The 16,830-nt window shown below is 47.7% G+C and overlaps 1 protein-coding gene across 1 annotated transcript in view; it reads left to right on the forward strand.

Annotated features, from left to right (window-relative positions):
- The window catches only part of CASC3 (CASC3 exon junction complex subunit), a 56,749-nt gene that overhangs the window by 7,410 nt on the left and 32,509 nt on the right, over positions 1–16,830 (forward strand). The window contains exons 2-4 of the mRNA XM_075350145.1: positions 4,239–4,266; positions 7,930–7,967; positions 10,139–10,288. Coding sequence (XP_075206260.1) covers positions 4,239–4,266; positions 7,930–7,967; positions 10,139–10,288 — 216 coding nt within the window. The remainder of the gene's footprint in view (positions 1–4,238; positions 4,267–7,929; positions 7,968–10,138; positions 10,289–16,830) is intronic.

A 16,830-nucleotide genomic window follows, 5' to 3' on the forward strand; every position in this document is an offset into this window, starting at 1 on the left:
GGGCGGAAGGAACCCAGCCTGTAACTTTTTTTGAACAGCGCAATCCGTAGGATTTTGCTGCGCATGCGCTCTCTGGCTCCCTGCACCCGTAACCAGGATACACATCGGGTTACTAAGCAATGAGCTTTGGTTAGTTACCCGATATTTACACTGGTTACGTGTGCAGGAAGCAAACGCTAAGCGGTGCACGCTGGTAACCAGTGTAAATATCGGGTAACCAAGCAAAGTGCTTTGCTTTTAGTTACCCAATATTTACCGTGGATACGTGTGCAGGGAGGCAGACACTTCCCCGTTCGGCTCCGCCCCCTCCCGCACTCCGCATGTACACACATACACACCTGTCCCCAGCCCTGCAGTCCCCGCGTCACTGACGTCCTCAGCGCCACGGCCCCGCTTGGCACTACCCGCCTCGAACTCCACCCCCTCGCACTCCGCCCCCCGCACACAACGGAGTCCGACAATGAAAATTCTGTTCTTTGTCATCCGTTGTACAACGCATCAGTCACATGCGTCAAGCAACGCATGTGACTGATGCAAAACAACGGAAATGTGAACCTAGCCTTACAATGCGCAATAATAGTGCGCTCTCCTGCTGGCTCGTTACCTCTGATCAGAGTCAGTGAGCAATATTGCACAGTGACCAGAATCTACTAAGCATCTGTCGGAAATGACAACCGACGCATGCTCCATAGAGCAGGGACTAGCTCAGCCCCTGAAATAGACATCACTGATGACTCTTCATTTCAGGGAGGGGGCAGAGGTTGCGACAGTGACTGCAACCCTGGCCCCCTTATGACGCTTTGTTTGAGTATCCCAGCATGCACTTGTATTCTCAAACGAAGCACTGTAAAAAAAAAAAAAAAAGTTAGTGAGGGAATGATAGGGAGCTTTTAATGAAAGTGTAGTAGAAAATTAATTACATCATGACGTTGCATAGAAAAACATTCAGGATGAAAGTGTATGTGTTTCAGGGAATGTTGGAGAATGTCATAAAGGAGCCAAATTGTTCCTTTAAAAGGAACTTGTCAGCACTGCAGACTTGTAATGCCTATAATCAGCTTGTGACCTGATAAAGATCTTTCTAAAGATATATCCATTAGTCACTTGTAGAGCACATACCCCATAGGAATTCCTATGGGGTATGTGAACACGTCGAGTATTTGGATGCAGAAATTTCTCTTGGCAGGAAAAACACAGCAGCAAAAACGTGTGTGTTGTTGCATTTTTGGTGGGTTTTTGCATGTGTTTTTCACTTGTGTTTTTCTAGCTTTCTGTTAGAGATGGGCGAGCCCTAAAATGCTTAATGGTCATTACTCTATTTGAGCTGGTTTGACACGAGTAACAAGCATTATGGATAGTCATTGATTGGCCTGTTCGGGTCTCCGCCCACATAGAGCCAGCCATAAACGGAGCATTTCCAGCGAGAGGGATTTTCTTTTTCGGGTTACACTACGTCCGAAAACGTTGTTTCATCCCCTGGGAGAGCCTTTCAGAGACTGTGAATGGCTTTTCTTAGGGTCCCTGCTCACATCATGCAGTGAAGCAAGTCTGTGCATTGCGGTCCTTGGTTCACGGACAAAATATCAAGAGTGCCCACGATACTCTGCTGAGCTCCACGAGTATCTGAGTTCGCTAATGCTTGATCAAGTAACGAGCAGTGCCAAACATACTTGCTCATTGCTAGTTTTTGATCACTAATTAATGATATAGGGATAAATATTAGAGATCTACACAGACATATAATTGTACAACAAAAATATGGTGTGGGGTCCACCTTATTTTTGGTAACTAGCCAAGGTAAAGCGGAAAGTTATTGGGTCCTTTCCAGTCTGTAGCCTTCCCAGAAGTGGAATATCACATTAGATGCTCCAATTCTAGCGCTTCGCCTTGGCTCTTCCCAATAGCCCTAGTGTGGTGGCAATCAGTGCAATGGTAGCTGGGGTTGATGCCAGCTTGGTAGTGTCAGTCAAGCCCTGGTGTTGGCAATGGAGATGTGTATATCACCCATCTGCATTACTTATGTCAAGGGCCAGCTTCCCCGTCGCGGGGGCTGCTCGGGGAGATCTCGCTCGGATCCGGTGCCTCCTCCTCGGTGGCTCGAGCGGGCTGTACCCGGGGCTCGAGCAGCGCTCCTCGCCCTCAAGTGAAAGGGGGAATTGGGTTTCCTTTGGGATGTGGAGAGTTCGTGACGCCACCCACGGGTTGTGGTGATGGTGGGCACCACCGCTGCTGGTGACGGGGCTCCCGGGAGCGATGGCGGGGAGCAGCCAGGTGTTAACCCCTCCGTGGGTAGGGGCTGGTGGTCCCGGGGCCCGATAGGAAGGAGGAGGATTCTGCAGTGCTGTGGTGCGGTGCCTGATGGTACTGTTGTACTCACAATTAAACCACAGAGTCACTGGTAAACTAGAAACTGCCGGAGTCCACAGCCTTCGGTGCGGAGGGTGTTTGGGTTCCACACACAGTACAGCAGGATCCTGTTCTTGTTTTGCAGCCATACGCTTCTTTCTCCTTCCTCAGTCGGGAATGGGGAGCCCACTCCCCTGCAGTGATCCGGGTCGTCCCTTGGTACCGGCGGGCCACTACCCTGCCCCAGTCACCTCGGGCCCCTTCCTCACACTTCCCTTCCTTACAGCAGCCAGGAGCTATCCTCTCCTGGTCTGCTCTCTTCACACTCCAAACCCACTCTGCAGCAGCCCCTCCCCTCCTGCTCTGTTTAGCTCTTACACTGGGGCGGTGGGGGGGGGGTTTCCGGAGGTCCGGAAATCTTCCACTCCCAGAAGTTGCTCAAGAAATTTTCTTGAGAAACTTCACATTTCTAGTGCGCACAAAGCCTTAAACACATCTAAAAACGCACCATGTGCACACAGCCTAAACGTTCTTCTTCCATATGCAAATAAAGGCTCAAGTATCAGGTGAGCATATACGTCCTGTCTAATGCCCTGGCCACCATTGGCTGAGCCCGACTCTTGATTTACGCCTGTGTATTGTGCGCCTGTCCTAATCATTAGGCCATTAGAATGGACAGGTATGCAATTATAAGGTGTCGGACAAGATGTCCCTGGCCCCACTCACCAGGACTAACTCCATAATTAACGTTTAAAGACTTTTTCCGCAAATACCCTTCTTCATCTTAGGCTGGTTTCACACTACGTCTTTTTAACATCCGTCCTTAACGTTATTTTAGCGGACAAGCGGATCCAGTGCAAATGCGTTTTCATTTCAATGCATTTGCAATGGACTCGCGTTAACATCCGTTCACCTGCGTTTGCCTGCGTTATAGTGCGGATCCAGTGACTTGCAGTTTTTTAACATGTTTCAAAAACGCTACTTGTAGCGTTTTTGAGCTCCGTCCAAATACTGCAAATTGCTGGATCCTGACTATAACACACGCAAACGCAGGTGAACGCTGGCGTGCTGATAGACAGGATCCTGCTTTTGTACTGAGCATGCCCAGAAAGTACTGAGCATGCCCAGAACCAGTCTCGCGTGATCTGTCTATCTCTCTACTCCCTCCCTCTCCCTCTCTCTCTCTATCTGTCTTTCCCCCTTCCTCTCTCCCTCCCTCTCTCCCACCTGAGAGCTGCGGACACTCGTAACCAAGGTAAATATCGCGTAACCACTTCTCTTAGTTACCCGATGTTTACGTTGGTTACGCGTGCAGGCAGCCCTGCTCCTAGCAGCTGCAGACACTCGTAACCAAGATAAATATCGGGTATCCAAGGCCGATGTTTACCTTGGTTACCAGCGTCTGCAGCTGTCAGAAGCCTCCTCCCAGTCTAGCTCCCCTCACTCCCGATCACATGACTCCAATGCCCGCCCCTAAACATCCAGTGCAGGATCCTGCAAAATAACATATGCGTTTGCATACGTTATTTGCTGTAAAAGCAGGATCCGTACTTCCGCTAAAAAAACGTTTTCAGCGGATGTTAAAAAGACGTAGTGTGAAACTAGCCTTATCTGTCTGCATAGGGTAAAATAATAACGTTTCTCTATGTCCTATGCTACCACTGTGCCATAAATCACCGCTGCAGCCAAACACTGAGCCCAGTGACCCTGATATTCCCAGGAATCCCCTTTAACAAAAATATATTCAGGTCACAAAATTGTGGTGGGAGCGTTTTTGAGGGGTAAATCCTGCTGACAGCCTATTCAGGTTACTGTGGTAGAGATGGATTATTTGTAGGATATATGTAAACTGTTGAAAATATTTGTATTAATGGTTTCCTTTGACTTTGCAGGAGAGTGAAGATGGAATAGAAGGAGATGGTGAGTATACAGTGTCCTGCAGACTGTGATACCAAAGAGCAAAAAGTGTTACTCCCCCCCGGTGTAGTTGACCCACCCATGCTCCTGTGTAGCATCCCAAGGAAAATCCAAAAAATGCACCTTCAGTGCAGCCACATGGAGAAAGCATACAGTCTTCTTTATTAAATATTGACTAAAAATATAACATAACAGCAACATTATAAATGAGGTATGGCACCTACGTAGTTACCTGCTCTTAACGTCTTAGTGGGCAAGCCAGATTTTTCAAATCAGACCAGTGTGACTTTGTGACATACTGTAGGTCGATAATGCAAAACCTATTTAGAAATCTCACATTTGACAAAAATGTCAAAAAAGTAGCACTTTTTGAAGTTAGAATGTTTTTATAATCAAGATATTTTATATTGCACAAAATAGTTACTAAATCACATTTCCCTTTATGTCTACTTTATATCAACAGTATTTGTAAAATGGTCCTTTCATTTTCTTAGGACATTTGGCAGCAATTATTTTTTTTTTTATTTATTTTATTTTATTTATTTTTTTTTTTTTAAATAAAGGAAACTTGCAAACCTATTTTAGGAACTTATTCAGTTTTGATGTGACTTTGGGTACCTTTATATTGGAACCCTCCCCCCACCCAAAAGTGGTACCTTTTTTGAAACTGTGCTCCTCAATGTATTTTTTTATAACTGCTTTTGTTTAGTTTATTAACCCTTCAGGTGCTTTTCATATATTTACACAATGTGGTATGACAGAATTGAAAAACTGACATGCATTTTTTTTTTTTTTTTTTGCATGCATTTTTTTTTTTTATCTTTTTGCTATGTACTGCTTTGTTTTTTATACTTCCTGGCTTTGTTTTTTATACTTCCTGGCTTTGTTTTTTATACTTCCTGGCTTTGACAAAACTTTATTTCTATAGTTAGGTGCAAATTACATGTGTTTTTATGAGTTTCCAGAGCAGAAATGCACTAAAAAAACAAAACACTTGTGTTTTTTACTTCTTGATTTACTGCATCTAATGCAAGTTACATACTTGCATAGGTTGAAAAAAGACCTAGGTCCATCTAGTTCAACCTTTCTCCGCCAATAAAACATTTTTTCACTAAATCATTTATAACTAACAATGTTGTGTGTAGTGAGGAATCATCCAGCCCTTTATTAAAACTTTTATAGTATCTGCCATTACTACCTCTTGTGGTAGGGTATTCCACAGTCTGACTGCTCTAACTGTAAAGAACCCTTTCCTATTTAGCTGCCGGAAACGCTTTTCTATGTCTATGAGAAAAATCTACACAGAAAACTCAGTGTGTGCTCGCAAGAGGCATTGACATGCTGCGTATTCGAATGGCACACCGCAGGTCAGTTTTTTGGTGTTGAAAACAAACAAAAAAAAAAGCACAATGGGCAGGAGACTTCTACAAACCCCATTCACTTTATGGGAGCTGTAAGACGCTGCAGTGAAAATGCAGCGAAAATACACAGCATCAAAAACTCATTGTGGGCCACAGCCTTAAGAGAACGCATATTGGAACATCTCATCCATATCTGTAAGGTCAGTACAAGAACATCTCTTGTGCATCCAAACACTTTACTTATGAACCTGAATGACGTACTAATGGTTATTGTGTTTGCGCTTCTGAGAAAATCAATATACCTCCTAGAAGAGGATGCTGGCAACGCATGTTACTTATTTGTAAATCCAGACCGTGTCTCTATCTAGAACCCAGAACTCTGAAGGGTATGAATTTACATAGACATGTTTTACTATTGGTAATGGCTTCCCTCTCTCTCCCCTTTTAAATTTATTTTTGACATTTGGACAGGATGTGATCTATCCCATACTATGCAAGGGGTTAAGTCTTAAACGAGCAGAGCACTCAGGAATTTTAATCCATCGCCTCCCACATTTGCATGAGAATATTTGTTTTTGAGGTTGCATGCCATGATTAACCTCTATTCGATATACGCCATACATGTACGGCGCATGTTGGAAGCAAGTGTATGGAGCAGACTTACGGATTGAGCTCGATCCATACCATACAGGTAATGGCTGTGTTACATCCAGAACCTGCCTCTAAAATTTGTAGGTGGAGCGGAGATCTGCCTGTGATTCTTAACCTGTTAAATCCAGATGTCAAACTCTGAATTCACGGTGTGCTGGCATAGGAGTGTGCCATTTTCAGTTCCCAATGGCACACCCGTAACGTGGTCGTGAGTCATTAATGGGTTGCTTTGACAGCAGGGGTCTTCTGAAGACCTCTGTGCTTGTCATAGCGGCGCTCCTTTGAAACCTGCTTGTAGCCGGGCTCCAAGGAAAACTGATTTCTGCTATGCACAGCAATGTGATGGCCCCTCAAAAACTAAGCCATCAGAGCTACATCGATTGAAAAATGAAAACGTTACGGGTCTTGGAAAAAGGCGACACAACCTAGACATTTATTTATTTTATTTATTTTTTTGCATTCTTCTAAAAAAAAAAAAAAAAAATTCACCACTAAAATGAAAAAAACTGGACGTTTGATATTGCCATTATTGTATTGGTGAGGAGAATCACATTGTGAGGTCATTTTGATCACAAGGTACACCATAAAAACTATTTCAAAAACACCATGTTTTTAGAATTGTTATAAAATAAATTCAAATATAAAAATAAATAAAAAAAAAAAATTAAATAAATTCAGATTTTATAAAAATAAATTCAGATTTATTTTTCAACACTTGAAATTTTTACTCCATTTAATAGTATACTATGTGGTAAAATGAATGGTGTCATTCAAAAGTGCATATTATCCGATGAAAAACAAGCCCTGATATGTCTCTGTGGACCAAAAAATAGTTATGACTCTTGGAAGAAGGGGAGGAAAAAGCAAAAACGCATAAACGAAAATTGGCCGGTTAAGAGCAGTTATCCTGTCGAAACAGGCTCCTTACCTCATTCTATGATGTTCCCCTGTTACATATATTTATTCAATATTCCCTAAGTAAAAAAAAAAAAGCTTTATCCATGTGGCTGGGTTAAACATGCATTTTTGGTTACAGTATTACCCCATGTAGTATATGTACGCACTCGTCTGACCAGTGACCTGTAAGGGTAGATGTTACTGGACACAACTAGTCCATGTAGAGAAGCCTCCTACACTTCTACTGAGGGCTACAACATTACATCTTATACTGAAGAGAGTACACTAATTCCTTGTGCCACAAGAAACCTGATTCTACAGCCAAAGAATTTGTATAAGGGGTTGGGCATCTTGACCTCCACCATTGCTGAGGATGAGGGGCCCTAAAACCCTGTGGTTGACCAGGACAAGCATACCTGGTGATTGAGATGGCCACGCTATAAGGAAACAGAGATGTGCTTTAGTTGTAAGTGTCTCTGCTTTTTCTTGCTCCACTTTTCGCTGTACCTCACTAAGGGGCTCATGATGGTATCAGGCACTGATTGCATGACTGAACAAGAGATCATTTATCTTATGTGATTGCCCCTTTGTGTGGCAGAGCTTGGCATTTCTGCCAGCAAGTCCTGCAGCTGCATTTCTATAGACTCAGCCCAGCGTGAGCATTGATGATTGGGACTAGCGTAGCCCTGTAGTTACTGTGAATGTTCTCCTGCCTTTATATCAGCATTGCTTATATACATATATTTTTATCTCACAGCTGTGCTGACCGACTACGAGAGTGCTGAGGAATCCGAAGTAAGTATTAATAAATAAAGTGTTATATGTGAAATTGGAAGGGAAGAGGTTATCACTACAGATCAGCAAGCCTGAAAAGTGAAGTTTGGTGTTTGTACAGAAGATGGACTTCACCGAAAAAATCAGTGTTCAAGTTCGGATGCTGTATGTATGCAGATCACTCGCTTGAGCATCTCGGTGCTTAGGTACACTTGGTGCTCGGCCCAGGGGGATCCGCTTGCAGTGTTTGATCGGATCACACTACCGAACTGCCCAATCAGTGACTTCCATTGGGGTTCAGGTCAAGTCCGGGTCCCAATCCAATCATTATCTAAAGTCCAGCTGATCCAACCGAACTTCCACAGGTCTGCTCAAGTCTAATTAAACCTTTCTCCCACTTGCGTGTTATACGGACAAGTGCAATCCGATAAAACATTGGATTGCACTCTCACCATTGTTAAAGGGAACCTGTCAGGTCAAAAAAGCGTTCTGACCTACAAGCAGGAGCCTGTGTGAGCTAGTAACCCCTTCCTACCCATCCCTTTCTTGTAATAATGAGTAATCTGAAAGTAATAAAAAAAAAATGTATTACTTTCATATGTCCTATGTAAATGACAGGGTCTCTTGCCCCATGGGCGTCTCATCGCCCTGTGGGCGTCTACATGCTTTCCCTGGTATAACTCCCCTGTGGGCGTGATACCATGGATTTACATCAGTGACGTGACCGTCGCTACTTCAGAATCTCGCATGTGCACGCGCTTACTATTCTTGCCACCTCATCCTGGTGTTTGCGTGTCGGCTTCTGATGTGCACTGCACATGTTCAGAAGACGTCTGCGGTTCCGGTCATGCGCAGTGTGCATCAGAAGCCGTGAAGCAAGCGCCAGGATGAGGCGGCGGTGAGAATGGTAAGTGCGCGCACGTGAGATTCTGAAACTGCAGAAGTGACGTCACTCATGTAAATCTATGAAGGGGTTAGCAGCTCACACAGGCTCCTGCTTGTAGGTCAGAACGCTGTTTTGAAACAATTAGCCAGTGTTTGTGCAATTCCCCCCCCCCCCCCAATGCCGTATCTCTATAAATAAAAAATCACAGGAGGCGGAGTTTGACAGCGTATATCCGATCACACACTCCCATACAAGTCTTTGAGTGCATGTGAAACAGCATACTGCACTGATGACATCCGAGTGCAGTCCGATATACACAGAACACAGAAACAGGCGATGGAGAAGTTAATCTCTCTATCTTTTCCACACCTGTGCTCCAATTCTCTCGCATCAGATGCTATATGCTAGCGTGACCCCTGACCTTATAGTGAACCTCTTGGTTACAATGCACCCAGGAAACCTGGGGTACTGTAGAATAGGACAAGAAACACATTAGGGTACAGTTGTTGCACACAGCTCTGTTGCACCGAAATTCGCGTGTTAACCTGAAGCATATTTGGCTACCAAGTGCAGGCATTTGCTTCTCTCTGCCCCAGCCAGTGCTGCCCCTGCTACTTGATTGACAGTGGATACAGACTCTCTGCTGCGCTATGTCGCCTCTGTCTCCACTGTAAGTCAAGAGGCAGGGGCAGCACCGGACGAGAGAAGTAGAGAGTTGAGAACAACAAGTATATAAATATACCCACGAGTTAACTTGTGAGCCTAATTTATATATGCGTAACTCATAAATTCATAAGTTTGTGTTAAAAAAAAAAATCTGGTTTATGCCTCCATTTCCTGAGACCCACGACCCACAACATTTTTCACTTTTGATCTGTCCTATTGTATGTTGAATTTGCACTTGTTTTGTCACCTGTACTATATGCTGCAGTAGCACAGTGTTATAACATATTGTGAATCAGTGTCTTCTAAAGTTTTACCTGTGGCTGCGCTGTTCAGAAGCATCATGGATGCAGCCGTGGAGGCCTTCAGTAGGTCCCCAGCTGCCAGGACAACCAGTCAGTGCCCGGCAGGGGAAGAAAAAATGTTTGAGATGGTTGAATAGTACCTACAACCAATTCTCCAGCTTTGGGTATCTGGTGCCCTCGTTCCACTTAGCATTGTGGCCACAGATGACATTGGTAAGACCGGGTCAGATCTTTTGTAAGTTACTGCAGGAAGAACAGCAAGGTGATTGAGTTTCTGTTTAATCAGTGGATGCAGCAGTGGAAAGTTAACCATGTATGAAAATTGTATCTCTACCTAGGAGGAAGAGGAGGCTCGTTACAGTGAGGATGATGCCCTTAAAGCAACATTGAAAGCTGAAAATAATGCCACTCAGACCCCTGCCCCAAAAGAGGAAAAACCCAAGTCAAAGGGAACAGTGACAGGGGAGCGTCAGAGTGGGGATGGACAGGTGAAAAATAATATATATTTATATATATTTTTTTTCCTCATTGTATCACTTTTATAATTTTACAAACATATAGTGATCATCCAAAAATATTAACTTTGCCTGCCTTATAATGTGTAAGTCTCCTTGTGCTGCTGAAACAGCTGAGTCCATGGGATTAATGAAGGTGTCCTGTGCAATCTGGCAGCAAAATGCAAGTAGCAAATGGACATGTATTTCCTGCACATATCACGGATCCCAGATTGGCTAGAGATCTGGAAAATATGGAGGCTAAATCACCCTTTGAACGTTTTGTTCCTCACCACTTTCTTGAACAGTTTTTGCAATGTAACAGTGGACATTATCCTTTCTTTGTCGCTCCATTGGGAGACCCAGACAATTGGGTGTATAGCTATGCCTCCGGAGGCCACACAAAGTATTACACTAAAAGTGTAAAGCCCCTCCCCTTCTGCCTATACACCCCCCGTGCTCACGGGCTCCTCAGTTTTTATGCTTTGTGCGAAGGAGGCAGACATCCACGCATAGCTCCACAGCTTAGTCAGCAGCAGCTGCTGACTAGGTCGGATGGAAGAAAAGAGGGCCCATAACAGGGCCCCCAGCATGCTCCCTTTTCACCCCACTTTGTCGGCGGTGTTGTTAAGGTTGAGGTACCAATTGCGGGTACACAGGCAGGAGCCACATGCTGTTTTCCTTCCCCATCCCTTAATGGGCTCTGGGTGAAGTGGGATCCGGATCGGTCTCCAGGCACTGGGACCGTGCTCCCTCCGCAGCCCCTGGGAATCTGCTGGATAGGAGCCGGGTATCACAGGGACAAGGCCCTGCTACTGTGAGGTACTCTGTGTCCCCGTGGGGACAGCGCATGGAGCGCTGGTGCCATACACATTGCAGCACTGCTGGGTGTGTTAGTGCGCCGGGGACTATCGCGCATGGAGCGCTTGTGCCATACACTTTCCAGCACTGCTGGGTGTGTTAGTGCGCCGGGCACTATCGCGCATGGAGCGCTTGTGCCATACACTTTCCAGCACTGCTGGGTGTGTTAGTGCGCCGGGGATGATCGCGCATGGAGCGCTTGTGCCAGACACTTTCCAGCACTGCTGGAGGTGTTAGTGCGCCGGGGGACTACCACGCGGCCGCGCTTATTGCCGGCCGCGCTTATAACTTTAGTCCCCGGCTTCTGCGGCCTAGTGTCGTTTATTCCCGCCCACAGGCCTGCCAGTCAGGGGAAGGGCGGGACGCTGCACAGATCGTCAGCGCCGAGGGCTGGAGCATACATTAGTATCCTCCTCCCTCCTCACTCAGTACACTGGGGCACTAGATTCCCGCACTTTTCTTGGGCACGCCCACGGTCCCCTCCTCCCCACAGAACGCCGGCAGCCATTCCTGTCAATGATTCACACGCTGGAGAGGAGAGACAACACAGGGATACCCAGGCAGGGAATCTGGTGATCACACAACCGCTCTTAGCGGTCGGTAAGCAGCACCTGTGGTGCTGGCCCCACTGAGTACCGAAGTGTATATATATATATATATATATATATATATATACACTGATAGGCTATACATTTGCACTGTACGGTCGCTCTGTTGATTTTTGGCTATATACCCTCCTGGTTGTTCTCAAGGAGACAACATGTCATCCACAAAAAGCAAGGGTGCCAAAGCACAGGTGTACTTTGCAACCTGTACCTCTTGTACAGCTGTCCTACCGGCAGGTTCCACTGACCCTCATTGTGTGCAATGCTCGGCCCCTGTGGCACTTACTCAGCCGGAGCCTCTGCTACAGGTGGCCCAGGTGGAACCACCTGCTACCACTGTCCAGGTGACAGGGACGGAGTTTGCAGCTTTTGCTGACAAACTGTCTGAGAGTATGGATAAATGGTCTGCTAAAATACTGGAAGCATTGCAGTCCAGACCGGTGATTCAGGCCCCGGACACTGTCCAATCCTTGACCCCTGGTCCCCCTCATTTGGAACAGCAAAGTGCCCCTGGGGTAACCCATAGGTCACAGGGTGAGGTCTCTGACACGGACCGCAGTCCCAGGCCGCCCAAGCGGGGTCGCTGGGAAATTCCCTCCACTTCATCACACTGTTCAGGGTCCCAGCAGGGGGACTCTCTGGAGGATGAAGCGGAGGTATCAGATCAGGATTCTGATCCTGAAGCCGCTCTCAACCTAGATACACCTGAAGGTGACGCAGTAGTGAATGACCTTACAGCGACCATCAATCAGGTGTTGGATATTTCTCCCCCAGCTCCCCCAATTGAGGAGTCTGCTTCTCAGGAGAAATTCCGTTTCAGGTTTCCAAAGCGTACATTAAATATGTTTCTGGATCACTCTGACTTCAGAGAGGCAATCCAGAAAAACCGAGACTGTCCAGACAAGCGTTTTTCCAAGCGCCTTAAGGACACACGTTATCCCTTCCCCCCCGAGGTTGTTAAGGGCTGGACTCAGTGTCCTAAGGTGGATCCTCCAATCTCCAGACTGGCGGCTAGATCCATAGTTGCAGTGGAAGATGGGGCTTCACTCAAAGATGCCACTGACAGACAGATGGAACTATGGTTGAAATCCATCTATGAAGCTATAGGCGCGTCTTTTTTGCTCCAGCATTCGCAGCCGTAAGGGCGCTCCAAGCTATCTCAGCTTGTCAGGCGCAGATTAATGCAGTAACACGTACATCTGCCCCGCAAGTGGTGTCCTTAACCAATCAGGCGTCGGCGTTTGTGTCCTACGCCATTAATGCTATCCTGGACTCTGCGAGCCGTACGGCGGTGGCATCCGCCAATTCGGTGGTACTCCGCAGGGCCATGTGGCTACGTGAATGGAAGGCAGACTCTGCTTCCAAAAAGTTCTTAACCGGTTTGCCATTGTCTGGCGACCGCTTGTTTGGTGAGCGATTGGATGAAATCATTAAACAATCCAAGGGAAAAGATTCATCCTTACCCCAGTCCAAACCAAACAGACCTCAACCACGGAAGGTACAATCGAGGTTGCGGTCCTTTCGGACCGCGGGCAGGTCTCAATTTTCCTCGTCCAAAAGGCCTCAGAAAGGTCAGAGGAACTCCGATGCATGGCGGTCTAAGTCACGTCCTAAAAAGACCGCCGGAGGAACCGCTCCCAAAGCGGCCTCCTCATGACTTTCGGCCTCCTCAAACCGCATCCTCGGTCGGTGGCAGGCTCTCCCGCTTTTGCGACACCTGGCTGCCACAAGTAAAAGACCGATGGGTGAGAGACATTCTATCTCACGGTTACAGGATAGAGTTCAGCTCTCGTCCTCCGATTCGTTTCTTCAGAACATCTCCGCCCCCCGACAGAGCCGAGGCTCTTATGCAGGCGGTGGGCACCCTGAAGGCGGAAGGAGTGGTGATCCCTGTTCCTCTTCAGCAACGGGGTCACGGTTTTTACTCCAACTTGTTCGTGGTGCCAAAAAAGGACGGATCCTTCCGTCCCGTTCTGGACCTAAAACTGCTCAACAAGCATGTGAAAACCAGGCGGTTCCGGATGGAATCGCTCCGCTCCGTCATCGCCTAAATGTCCCAAGGAGATTTCCTGGCATCAATAGACATCAAAGATGCTTATCTCCACGTACCGATTGCACCAGAGCATCAGCGCTTCCTGCGCTTCGCCATAGGGGACGAACACCTTCAGTTCGTGGCACTGCCTTTTAGCCTGGCGACAGCCCCACGGGTCTTCACCAAGGTCATGGCAACAGTGGTGGCAATCCTACACTCTCAGGGACACTCGGTGATCCCTTACTTAGACGATCTCCTTGTCAAGGCACCGTCTCAAGGGGCATGCCAACACAGCCTGAACATTGCTCTGGAAACTCTCCAGAGTTTCGGGTGGATCATCAATTTTCCAAAGTCAAATCTGACACCGGCCCAATCACTGACATATCTTGGCATGGAGTTTCATACTCTCTCAGCGATAGTGAAGCTTCCGCTGAACAAACAGCGTTCACTACAGACAGGGGTGCAATCTCTCCTTCATGGTCAGTCACACCCCCTGAGGCGCCTCATGCACTTCCTAGGGAAGATGGTGGCAGCAATGGAGGCAGTTCCTTTTGCGCAGTTTCATCTGCGCCCACTTCAATGGGACATTCTCCGCAAATGGGACAGGAAGTCGACGTCCCTCGACAGGAACGTCTCCCTTTCTCGGGCAGCCAAAGCTTCCCTTCAGTGGTGGCTCCTCCCCACTTCTCTGTCGAAGGGGAAATCCTTCCTGCCCCCATCCTGGGCGGTGGTCACGACGGACGCGAGCCTGTCAGGGTGGGGAGCGGTCTTTCTCCACCACAGGGCTCAGGGGACTTGGACTCAGACAGAGTCCTCCCTTCAGATCAATGTCCTAGAGATAAGGGCAGTGTATCTTGCCCTAAAGGCGTTCCAGCCGTGGCTGGAAGGCAAGCAGATCCGAATTCAGTCGGACAACTCCACAGCGGTGGCATACATCAACCACCAAGGCGGGACACGCAGTCGGCAAGCCTTCCAGGAAGTTCGGCGGATTCTGCTGTGGGTGGAAGCCACAGCCTCCACCATATCCGCAGTTCACATCCCGGGCGTAGAAAACTGGGAAGCAGACTTTCTCAGTCGCCAGGGCATGGACGCAGGGGAATGGTCCCTTCACCCGGACGTGTTTCAGGAGATCTGTTGCCGCTGGGGAATGCCGGACGTCGACCTAATGGCGTCCCGGCACAACAACAAGGTCCCGACATTCATGGCACGGTCTCAAGATCACAGAGCTCTGGCGGCAGACGCCTTAGTTCAGGATTGGTCGCAGTTTCAACTCCCTTATGTGTTCCCTCCTCTGGCACTGTTGCCCAGAGTGTTACGCAAGATCAGGGCCGACTGCCGCCGCGCCATCCTCGTTGCTCCAGACTGGCCGAGGAGGTCGTGGTACCCGGATCTGTGGCATCTCACGGTGGGCCAACCGTGGGCACTACCAGACTTGCTGTCTCAAGGGCCATTTTTCCATCTGAATTCTGCGGCCCTCAACCTGACTGTGTGGCCATTGAGTCCTGGATCCTAGCGTCTTCAGGATTATCTCAAGAGGTCATTGCCACTATGAGACAGGCTAGGAAACCAACGTCCGCCAAGATCTACCACAGGATGTGGAAAATATTCCTGTCGTGGTGCTCTGCTCAGGGTTTTTCTCCCTGGCCTTTTGCCTTGCCCACTTTTCTGTCCTTCCTTCAATCTGGATTGGAAAAGGGTTTGTCGCTCGGCTCCCTTAAGGGACAAGTCTCTGCGCTCTCTGGCTTTTTTCAGAAGCGCCTAGCCAGACTTCCACAGGTACGCACGTTCCTGCAGGGGGTTTGTCACATCGTCCCTCCTTACAAGCGTCCGTTAGAACCCTGGGATCCGAACAGGGTGCTGATGGTTCTTCAGAAACCACCGTTCGAGCCCATGAGGGATATCTCTCTCTCACGCCTTTCGCAGAAGGTGGTTTTCCTAGTAGCAGTCACTTCACTTCGGAGAGTGTCTGAGCTAGCAGCGCTGTCATGCAAAGCCCCCTTCCTGGTGTTTCACCAGGACAAGGTGGTTCTGCGTCCGGTTCCGGACTTTCTTCCTAAGGTGGTATCCCCCTTTCATCTCAATCAGGATATCTCCTTACCCTCTTTTTGTCCTCATCCGGTTCACCAATGTGAAAAGGATTTGCACTTGTTAGATCTGGTGAGAGCACTCAGATTCTACATTTCTCGTACGGCGCCCCTGCGCCGCTCGGATGCACTCTTTGTCCTTGTCGCTGGCCAGCGTAAAGGGACACAAGCTTCCAAATCAACCCTGGCTCGGTGGATCAAGGAACCAATTCTCGAGGCTTATCGTTCTTCGGGGCTTCCGGTTCCCTCAGGGCTGAAGGCCCATTCTACCAGGGCCGTGGGAGCGTCCTGGGCTTTGCGGCACCAGGCTACGGCTCAGCAGGTGTGTCAGGCGGCTACCTGGTCGAGCCTGCACACTTTCACGAAACACTATCAGGTGCATACCTATGCTTCGGCAGATGCCAGCCTAGGTAGGCGAGTCCTTCAGGCGGCGGTTGCCCACCTGTAGGACGGAGCTGGTTGCGGCTCTATTATGAGGTATTATTTACCCACCCAGGGACTGCTTTTGGACGTCCCAATTGTCTGGGTCTCCCAATGGAGCGACAAAGAAGGGAATTTTGTTTACTTACCGTAAATTCCTTTTCTTCTAGCTCCAATTGGGAGACCCAGCACCCGCCCCTGTTTTTTGTGTACACATGTTGTTCATGTTGAATGGTTTCAGTTCTCCGATATTCCTTCGGATTGAATTTACTTTAAACCAATTTATAATTTTTTTCCTCCTTCTTGCTTTTGCACCAAAACTGAGGAGCCCGTGAGCACGGGGGGTGTATAGGCAGAAGGGGAGGGGCTTTACACTTTTAGTGTAATACTTTGTGTGGCCTCCGGAGGCATAGCTATACACCCAATTGTCTGGGTCTCCCAATTGGAGCTAGAAGAAAAGGAATTTACGGTAAGTAAACAAAATTCCCTTCTTTGAAAGCAGGCACTGCTATGAAATGATTCCTCATTGCTTAA

Source organism: Anomaloglossus baeobatrachus, chromosome 5 (assembly GCF_048569485.1).
Source record: "Anomaloglossus baeobatrachus isolate aAnoBae1 chromosome 5, aAnoBae1.hap1, whole genome shotgun sequence".
Classification (NCBI taxonomy): domain Eukaryota; kingdom Metazoa; phylum Chordata; class Amphibia; order Anura; family Aromobatidae; genus Anomaloglossus; species Anomaloglossus baeobatrachus.